This window comes from Lynx canadensis, chromosome X (genome assembly GCF_007474595.2).
Source record: "Lynx canadensis isolate LIC74 chromosome X, mLynCan4.pri.v2, whole genome shotgun sequence".
NCBI classification, from domain to species: Eukaryota; Metazoa; Chordata; class Mammalia; order Carnivora; family Felidae; genus Lynx; species Lynx canadensis.
In genome coordinates this window covers 14768754-14779287 of record NC_044321.2, presented here as the reverse complement: position 1 = coordinate 14779287, position 10534 = coordinate 14768754, and the positions used below count along the sequence as shown (strand labels likewise).

Below are 10534 nucleotides of genomic sequence, written 5' to 3'. Positions count from 1 at the left end.
AACCACTGTGCCTCTTCATAATGGAAAATAAGTTTTCTTTACTTGAGGGGAAGTCAGTTGACAAATGGTCACGCTGTACACAGTAGGAAATGTTAATTACAGCAATGTTAGTTATAACCTTATCGTGAGGTAACATTTTCTGTCTCAAAAGAGTTTATGACCTAAAGTGAAATCGTATTCTAGAATCCTAGGATTTTAGAGGCAGAAGGATCTGAAGGATAATTCACTCCAGACTTTTCTCTGGTAATTAACTTCCATGGCCTTTACTACATTCCTCCTCGGCAAACCACGTACGTTCTGCAAGACAGGAGATGCTCGTGGTCCTGGGTGGGAGCTTCTTCCAGCCAGTCTACTTCGACCTACAAACTGTCCCATTCTGTAGCCACTTGTGAATTCATTTTATGGTGTTTCTCATAGGACGTCTTAAGAGCAGTCTTTTGATGGGCCTGAATTGTGAAGGAAGTGGGAGGCAACATAACGTATTGACTAAGAGCTCAAACGCCTGCCAGCTGCGTGACTTTAGCAATGTCGCCTCATCTTTCTCAGCCTCAGGTTCCTCATCTATAAAGTGGGGTAATAATGACACTCACCTCGTAAGGTTGTTTGCGAGAATTACACAGAACCCAGGCAAAGTGTTTTATACAGCTCCTGGGCAGAATGTCTGATTATCATCGTACTATTGTTATTATTTATAATAATAATTACAATAGTCGGTTGCGATACGTATTATTGAGTAACCTTGGCGGCTACTTGCATTTTGTAAGAACTTTACTCAATAGTCCAGTGATGGTGTCACAAATGGCTCTTTTGGCAAAGTGTCATTACTTTGGGGCAGGATGGTGGACTTAATTCATCTTTAGCATGACAAAAATGAATTACTAAGAATTGTGACATCAGAATTAAACATCAGGGTACTAGGCTTATAAAAATTGTCTCGCTAGAATACCAGTGGATTCCAGAACTGGAGGTGCCATGTGGTCCAGCCCCTTTATTTGAGATAAGTCGCTGCATCCAGATTTTCTTTGTTTGTGATGGATTGGAGGTAATCGAAACAATCGGAAGACGTGTATATGCTCAGGATGTGCCTTCTCAGGGAGGTCTCCAGGCAGCCCTGGTTACCGACCACGTGGTAAGGAGGTGGTTTTCATGGAGCAGGGAAGCTGGCCTCGTCACTCATCCCGCTTTATTTCCGCAGAACGTGGTGAAACTGATGCGGGGTCTTCTCCAGTGCATGATGAGACAGGTAGGCAGAAAATGGCAAATGTGTTTTCAGGTCATCTTAGTGGGTATTTATCATTTACATGGTGACAGCTAACATCCCTAAAGCGTCTTGAGCTTTTCTTCTCAAGTGGAAGAGAAATAGGAAATATTTTACGTTCTTTGTCCTTTTAAATTATCTTCAATAAGGACCCAGAATCAAAGGACCCCGTTACTCAGAATCTCTTTTGAAGAGTTACTTGTGTAAAAGGAGAACATGCCCTTTTTTTAAATGGGGCAGAGACCATTGTTATTTATTTACTTTCAATGTTGACTTATTTATTTTGAGAGAGAGAGAGAGAGAGAGAGAGCCCGGGCAGGGAAGGGGCAGAGAGAGAGAGAGAGAGGGAGAGAGAGAATCCTAAGCAGGTTCTGCGCTGTCAGTGCAGAGCTCACATGGGGCTCGATCCCATGAACCATGAGATCGTGACCTGAGCCAGAATCAAGAGTCGGACACTTAACCGACTGAGCTGCTCAGGCGCCCCAGATATCATTGTTTTTTAAAGCCACTCCCAGACAGCCACGTAGCACTGTTTATTTTGTTGAGTTTATAAAAGGGTTTCCTTTCATTTGAGTTGAAATGCTTGAGTTTTTAAAACTTGACGTTACTGTTTACTGGTATTTTCAGCGAGGAGTAAATAAAACAATTCACTGAGCTTGTACTGTGTGCAGAACATCCTGCTGGGATCTGCACACGTTCCGAGATGAATGATACTGTCCCCGCCCTTCATCAGCATATGCCCGGTTAGTCTTCGAAGACCTAGTTGCCCTTTCCTTTGGACATAAGGAAACAAGAAGTTGAAGTTTAAACGGGGCCTCTTTGTTCCCTCTCTCTCTTACTGAGTGCCTCCCGTGTGTCACAGCTCATGCTGGGCATATGCAGACAAAGAAACCCTTTGGCTTGACCCGTCGCCCTGCAGAGCTTGTTAAAATCCCACTGGGCCGGGCCCCTTCTGGTGCGGACGGGAAGAATCCCCCACACAGCCCCTCTGTGTGGTGCTCACTGGGGATCATGTGCTGCCTTCCATCCCTCTGGCTCCCAGAGGTAGCTGCTAAGAGGTCTAGAACTAAGAGATGGGCTTTGAGTATGGCCTCCACCCGCCGTCAGCCCCTTTACTGTGTGGAGCCGGCTTGCTTCCTCCCTCAGGTACATAAAGTGGAGAAGTTCAAGCACACTCAGAGTACCAAGGACAGCCTGCACGCCAAGTACAACACCGCCACCTGCAGCACCGTGGTGGGTGACGACCAGTGGGGCCACCTCCAGGTGGATGCCACCTCCCTCTTCCTCCTGTTCCTGGCCCAGATGACGGCCTCCGGTGAGCCAGGGTCGTTCGAGCCCATTGTACAGGGAGTGACATTGTACAGGGAGAAGGGGGTGGGGAGGGACAGGCATTGATTAGAATTCAAAATAAGTTATTTCTGTAAAGAAAAAGCATGCTCTTGATAACGTTACATGCATTGACTCTGTGACATGCTCATAGCCAACCTTCTGAGGACTGGTAGGACAAAGGGCTGTTGATCCCAAAGCTTCCTTGCTGCCACTGTTTACTGGAGCAGCCGAGATCAGATCTACCTCTGACAGTCTGAATATCTGCAGACAGCGTCAAACCCCCTCTTAGGATTTTCTTCTCTAGTATTAGCAGGCCTGGCCCCTTCACCTTTTCCTCTCACTGCCCGGCTCACCCCCTTCTAGACACACCCTCATCTACCTGAATTATACCCAAACAATGTCATTTCTAGAGCTCGGCTATGTGCCCGGAGTGGTCGGTCAGTCCATAGTACCCATGCCGGGAGTGGGCCCGACGTCCCCGACCGTGAGCATTGCCCCTCGGCCCGAGCCGTTGGCTTCCTGAGCTTCAGGCTGCAGCTCGTCTGTAACCAGAGGGTCCCTCCCGTGCCAGAGCCTGCCGCTGTGGCCCCCGGGGCTTAGGTCAGTCAGCTGCTGTGTCGCCAAGTTCTCGTCACCAGCGGTAAACTGACCTTTGGAGTTAGAGGCTTCCCGTGTAGTTCGGACTGCAGGTGTGAAACTCAAAGTTAGCAGAAATCCACAAATGATATTGTTACAGCTTTGTGAATACACCGGGCATTTATAAAAAATACTTCTTGGTTGTGAAAATTAATATGAACCTGTAAATAGTTTGGAAAATTTAACAAAATACAAAGAAAAAATTCCACTGTCCATTTTCATTTGAATGTGTGTCCTCCAAGTTTTTTTTTCTATTTAAGGTCTTATCGTTTGCAGGGCTAATAATCTTTATTATATAGCATTGTAACTTGAGCATTTTCCCCATGATCTTACAAGCTCTCGATAAACATAATTTTAGTGACTTTATCAGTGGATATGTTATAATCAAACCATTCCTTTATTCTTTTCCCCCTATTATAACTAAATGTTGCAATACCAACTTTGACCCCTTCTCCGTTTGCTTCCTTCTGTTGGGTGTCATTCAGAGGCTACTTGCATATACTACCCAGTTGTTTTCAGAACAGTTTACTAGTCAGACTCCCCCCATTGATGCAAGAGTTCATATCTCACCATACCTCTACCAGCTTCAAGAATTCATACTTTAAAAGTATGTGTATTTGCCATGATCAACTAAACGTTAAAGGACCCAAGCAAAAATCCAGCCCTGTTGGTCACCGCCTGCTTCAGTGCAGCCCCCTAGGGAGGTCTGGGGAGCTCGCCTTTCCACGAGGTTAAGGGTTGTCTCCTGACGCCGGGGGCTCTACTCTCTCGTCTGCCACTGGGGAAATGTACCCACCCTTTGGCTCACTCAAGGGTAAGAATGGTGTCTGGTTGCTCCGGGCTAAAATTCATGGTTTGTTGGAAACTTCTTTGCACAAATCCAGCACTACCGGAAGGCCCCACACCTTCTCTTCCCATTTTTACTACCTGTAGGCACACACTCCTCCCTTCCTTTCTCTTTCAGAGATTAGGCATTAACTGTTCCAATTTACTTCAGACTGAATTAAAAAAAAATTTTTTTAATGTTTTATTTATTTTTTGAGAGCGAGCATGAGTGGGAGAGGGACAGAGAGAGAGGAGGACGGAGGATCTGAAGCAGGCTCCATGCTGACAGGGTGACGGCAGCAGGCCCAGTGTGGGGCTCAAACTCATCAACTGTTAGATTATGACCTGAGCCGAAGTCACATGTTCAACTGACCGAGCTCCTCAGGCGCCCCATGCTTCAGACTTAATTTTTGATGCGCTCGTAAGAAAACTGAAAATGGGGGTACAAGGATTTCTTTCCTAGTGTGGTATTTGTAGTTGGTAATTGGCAACTCTCTCTTCACAACGTAAGTCCGTAACTTTATTGTTTTTCTTTACTAGGTTTACGTATTATTTTCACCCTTGACGAGGTGGCCTTCGTACAGAATCTTGTTTTTTACATAGAAGCTGCATATAAAGTCGCTGTAAGTATCAACCCCAGTAATGTTTTCAGGTGTCCAGTTAAGAAGAATAAAACTCCTACCATTCTTGGAGGGCCAGACTGGGGCTGATCAGAAGGTTAGCGAGGTTAGAGCTCTGTGACTGTCACCTCTGCGCACAGAGTGCACATTTTCGTCCTGGAACGCAGCTGGGGAGTTGATGTTTTTGGAATGCACCACGTGCTCTGCTCGAACCCATTGTTCCGATCTGAAATAAGACCAAAACGTGTCCTGTGGCCTGTACCGGGCCGGCCTGACCCAGGGTGAAGGGCGGCCGCGTCGGCGTGTGGGTAGGAACTGCTGTGCGTGGGGATCCCCCCACGCAGCCGACAGGCGGAGGGCCCAGAGCCAGATGTGGGCCCGGGCCGGTGCCGGTGGGTGTAAACTGTATAAACCCCACCCAGTTCCTCCAGGCTTCTGTCTGATATGGAAGGCGGCGCCTTGCTCACTTCTTAGAAAACAAGGAACCTTTGCAAAGCTGAGTGTAAGGGAAGTAAATAAAGGGTAGAGTTTGTTTTCAAAAAAAAAAAAAAAAAAAACAAACCCAAAAACGCCCTATGGTCTAGAGCAAGGGTCGGCAAACATTTTTTGTAAAGGGCCAGACAGTAAAGATTTTCAACTTTTCAGCCCCTACGGTCCCTGTTGCTTCTACTCAGGTGTGCCATTGTCGTAGGAAGGCAGCCCTAGACAACACGTGAGCACGTGAGCATGGCTGTGTCCCAGACAGACCTTGTTTACAAAAATACATGGCAAACTAGGCTGGGTCCAAGGGCTACCCCGGGTCTAGAGAGGCGATTCTCAACGAGGGGCAATCTTCCCCTCCCCGGGGGGACATTGGACAACATCTGGTAACAGTTTTATGCTTGTCACACGGTGGAGGGAGCTACTGGCGCCTAGTGAGCGGAGGCGAGGGATTCTGCTGAACGTCCCACCTCGCACGGGCAGCGCCCAAACACGGCAGGATCCGGCTCCAAATGGCGGCAGTGCCCAGGTCTAAAGAAACCAGAGAAGTCCTTGTGGGAAGGGTGGGACTTGAGGTAGACCTTGGAGGGTGAGTAGGGTTTAGGTGAGCAGACCGGTGCGGGAAGAGCATGTGCAGTCATGGGCGGGAATGAACTCTGAATGTGGGAGCGGTCCTTGGGGAGAGGGGGCTCTGGGGGAAGGAGGAGATAGCCTGAAAGCAGAGTATTGGAGACAAGCGGAAAACAGAGTCTGCTTGTGGGCGTGCAAGGGGCGGGGGCCAGATAACAGAGGTGTGTGGCCAGCCGGAGAGAGACAGTTGGCCGGGAGCCCCTGGGGAATAAATGGTTTGTCATTTTAGAGTCCTGCACAGGGGGGTGAGCTGATCAAAGCAGTTGCTGAGGATGAGTCACTTGGCTCTGGGGTTGGAGTGAGAATGGCGTGGAATGCGCAAAGGCCCAGATAGGAGGACTACGGAGGAAGGAGTCCTGGGGCTAAGCTACAAGGTGTGCCAGCAGGACAGAGGCGAAAGCCGCTCTGGTGTGCACGTTTTGGAAATGGTCGTCTTTGCAGATCAAACAATAAACGCTGCAATTCTGGCACTGGTCCTGTTCTTGTTGGGTTGTCATTTTTCAGTAGCGCGTGTAGCGTTATTTCAGAACCGTATCCAGCGCTGGCCTCACCTAAGTGAAAATACGAATTATAAAAGGTATGCATGGATCACAGCCTCTGTGTGGATGGCATGTTCTGACCCAGTTCTTATTAATCTGGTTTAAAAGATAGGGCAAGTTCAGTATTCTGTGCCTCACTCGATTTTGGCTTTTGTTCCTTGCTTAGCACTTTTTCCCAAGAGGTAACGCTAGAAATTGGTATTAAATTATTTTAAGTGGTTTGGTTGGCTTCAACTAGCTATAATGCATCTGTTAAAGTTTCTTTATTCTATCTTACAATTTAAGTTCAAAGGGATTAGCTAAATAGAGGGGCAGAATTTCATTTGGAGAGAAATAAAACATGTTGTTCTCTACAAATCAGGAATTTCTTACAAATTGATAACTTTTAGGAATAAGAAAATTGAGAGTGTTTTTGCATGCATTTTTGTTCCACTTGAGTTAAATTCTACACAGAGGTCAAATGAAGTGAAATTAAGGACAAGCACAGCCGTGAATCCTGTAACCTCTGAGAATGGATATTCGTGTGCCATTGTGCCTGTGGGTAACATAAAGGAATTATGTTTCCCTAGCACTTCTCATATACCTCGTTTTCCTGCTCTGATGACTACCTTTGTCTTCCTCAGGATTATGGAATGTGGGAGCGCGGAGATAAGACTAATCAGGGCATTCCGGAATTGAACGCAAGCTCTGTAGGAATGGCCAAGGTGATGGTCTTGACCTGTTTGTTCTTCCTTCTGTGCATTTTAACTGCTTTGATTTGGTTCTCATCTTTAGGGGGATGGATTTAATCTAATGAGCATATTTTTCAAGTCAGCCACAAGTATGAAATTCAAGTGGCACAGGTACCCCAGACAACTGAGATTATAGGTAAAGAATGTAGGATTCCTACACTGAAGTGTGCCTGTGCCCGAAAATAAGTGTCCTGCTTCCTCATTATTATCACCCACAGGCCTAAGCTCTTGCTGTTGTCCAGTCTCCTTTTCTGGGTCATAAAGAGAACTGAAGAATATGACTGCTTTGTAGGGCAGGGCTCAAAAGTCCCAAAGCCTGTGGGCTCAGGTCTGGCAAGTAACATAAACAAATGAAGCTGGCCAGATAGAAAAGTATTGAGGGGTATTGGAGGCACTGGAAACTTTCTCTAAAAGTATTCCAGTTCAAAATCATTTTTATTTATTTTTTAATTTTTTTTAAATGTCTTTATTTATTTTTGAGACAGAGACAGAGCATGAGCAGGGGAGGGGCAGAGAGAAGGGGAGACACAGAATCTGAAGCAGGCTCCAGGCACTGAGCTGTCGGCCCAGAGCCCGACACGGGGCTCGAACTCATGGAGTGTGAGATCATGACCTGAGCCGAAGTCGGACACTTAACCGACCGAGCTGCCCAGGCGCCCCTCAAAATCATTTTTAAAACTACTTCAGGCCTTGGAGTGCCTGGGCGGCTCGGTCGGTTGGGTGTCCGACTTCGGCTCAGGTCATGATCTCACTGCTCATGAGTTCGAGCCCCGCGTCGGGCTCTGGGCTGACAGATCAGAGCCTGGAGCCTGCTTCGGATTCTGTGTCTCCCTCTCTCTCTGCCCCTCTGCAGTTCACACTCTGTTTCTCTCTCTCCTCAAAAATAAATAAAACATTAAAAAATAATAAAATGAAACTTCATCAGGCCAAACAGAACACACCTGTGGGGCAGATTCAGTCTGCCAGTCACCGGTTTATATCTCTTGCCCTAGACATTTAATGTGCCTCCCTCTTGCTCAAGACTGAAGTATATTTTTGGATAGAATAAAGACTCCAGAGCTAGAATTTTCAAAATAACAATAAATATGTTCTGTTACAGTCAACTGACAGAAAGCGTAATACTAAAAGAATTAACTTCCTTAAGTGGCAGATTGCTAATGTTAAAATTAACACAAATAGGTGAAAGAAAAGCTGTCTGAATTTAGTGCCCCCCCCCCCCCATGTTAGAAACTCATTGATATCTCACGCTTTGGGAGAAATACTAACTTCATTTGGGGAAACGTTAGTCTGCTTTTTCTTTCTTGTTTCTACAAAGAGTGGCAACATCCAGGAAAGTGGTGATTTCACTGAAAATAAGGACAGGACCTGTCTCCAGGACACTTTAGCTGAATTTTACTGATATGTTTCCTCACCTTGGGGAAGGCATTTATGCTAGATTGCTTAATGGTAAAGGACTAGTGGCTGTGAAAGTGTCCGTTTACTAGGAAGAAAATCTGATTCACACCTGTGCTTGTAGGCAGCCCTTGAGGCAATTGACGAACTGGACCTCTTTGGAGCCCATGGAGGACGCAAGTCAGTGATCCACGTGCTGCCTGATGATGTCGAACACTGCCAGGTAACAGCTCCAAGCCTCTCACAGTCCAGACAGGAGGGAAGGAGGCTGCTGGAATGGAAGACTGGGCTCCACGTCACATTCCTCACCTTTCTTTCTTTCTTTCTCGCTTTTGTTTTGTTTTGTTTTTTGAAGATTTTAAGTAATCTCCTTCCACCATGGGGCTCGAACGTAGTAGTCCCAAGATCAAGAGTCGTGTGCTCTACCGACTGAGCCAGCCGGGCGGCCCACATTCCTCACATTTCTCGCTTGGTGGTACTTGGCTTCCTTGAGCTTCAGTCCCCTCATCCATAAAACGGGCGTGCTGGCACCTTCCTCTCCCGTCACACAAGGCGGTTGTAAGGATCAGAGTAAATGAACTTAGTTTGTCAGAGCTCTCGATGAGCTAAAAAGTACTGGGTAAACACAAGACACGATGATCACGAGGTGTATCTGCGGACTCAGCAATCACAGCAACCTTCTTTTGCTGGAGGCAACATCTTTTTCGGTTTTTGAGCATACAGGTGGTTTTCTCTCAGGTTTATTTCGTGGTGCCACCAAAATGGACGACTAGCAAGCATTAGTTCACTTGGGGAGGGGTGGGGAGGGGGGGGACGGATAGTGGAGGAGAGGTGAGATGGGAGAAATGGCAAAATTAGTAGAAACTGCATGAAATATAGGTCAGAGAAAGGAGTGATTCGTTGCAGATTAGGGGACTCCATCGAGCAGGCAGTAGGTCACCGATTGCTGGTCAGTCAGCAAACTCTTACTTAGTGAGGGCCCCCTCTGGGCCAGGTACCGCGCCAGGGTCGTGGAAGTATCAGCTTGTACGCGGAGAGCTTCTGGGGGGAGGGCCGTGTTTGCAGGCAGAGAGCCTAGGAGTGAGCGACTAGTTACTGAACTGGGCTTGGAGGTCAGTTTGCTTTAGAAACTGAAGCTTTATTCTCATAAGAGACTCTTAAATATGGAGAACAAACAGGGGTCACTGGAGGGGTTGTGGGAGGGGGGATAGGCTAAACGGGTCAGGGGCATTAAGGAATCTACCCCTGAGATCATCGTGGCACTATATGCTAACTAACTTGGATGTAAATTTAAAAAATAAATAAATAAAAATTAAAAACCATAAAAATAAGAAAACGGAGCTTTATTCTGAAGCTGAAGTTTCCGCTGTGTTTACCTACCTTCCGGCTCACTCCGTTTCCCCACATTAAATAGTCCTGAATGGGGAATCTGTTTATTTCTTGAGCTACGGTTTAACAGAACAAGCTGATGATACATCTTAATAATGCATAGTCCCTAGGGGAAACTGTGTGAGCTTTACAGCCAGCTGGGCCTCGGTTAGAATCCTAGTTCTGTCACATGAATCTCTGTGTCTGAGTCTCAGAGCCCTCGTGTGCCCTGGGCACAGTATCCAAATTCCTTCTTTATAAAATAGAAAAAAAATTTTTTTAACGACCAAATGGGATTTATTCCAGGAATGCAAAATTGGTTTAACATTTGAAAATCAGTTAGTGTAGTACACCATGTGTATATGAGAGTTAGTAAGCTTATGTTTGCAGGGAGCTAGCCCCATGTCTGTACATGTTAGATCCCAGTGTTAGCTACCTTCCCTTCGCAAACTTTCCTTATCATTTCACCTTCCTTTCATTTATAGTGCCTAACCCAACCACCTTATAATCGAGGCCATGTTATAGTGCCACTAAGTAACCCTAGTTCTAGGACTAAAGTAATTCTGTTATTTACCATTTTGCCTGAGTGTTTGTGTGGTCTCTCGGATTGGACTCCCTCTTCAAGTGGGTTCTGGATCACCCAGTCCACCCAGTCACATTCCACAGAAGCCGGACATTTCTCTGTGCTAGCCCCATATGTGTGTTCTTCTGTGTCTCCGTCTTCAC

The 10534-nt window shown here is 46.4% G+C and overlaps 1 protein-coding gene across 7 annotated transcripts in view; it reads left to right on the top strand.

Annotated features, from left to right (window-relative positions):
- Window positions 1-10534, top strand: part of PHKA2 (phosphorylase kinase regulatory subunit alpha 2) — a 71363-nt gene that overhangs the window by 24898 nt on the left and 35931 nt on the right. For all 7 annotated transcript variants that reach the window (XM_030304961.1, XM_030304959.1, XM_030304958.1 and 4 more), the window contains exons 4-8: window positions 1196-1243; window positions 2405-2573; window positions 4589-4671; window positions 6941-7021; window positions 8565-8663. In XM_030304961.1, the coding sequence (XP_030160821.1) occupies window positions 1196-1243; window positions 2405-2573; window positions 4589-4671; window positions 6941-7021; window positions 8565-8663 (480 nt within the window). The remainder of the gene's footprint in view (window positions 1-1195; window positions 1244-2404; window positions 2574-4588; window positions 4672-6940; window positions 7022-8564; window positions 8664-10534) is intronic.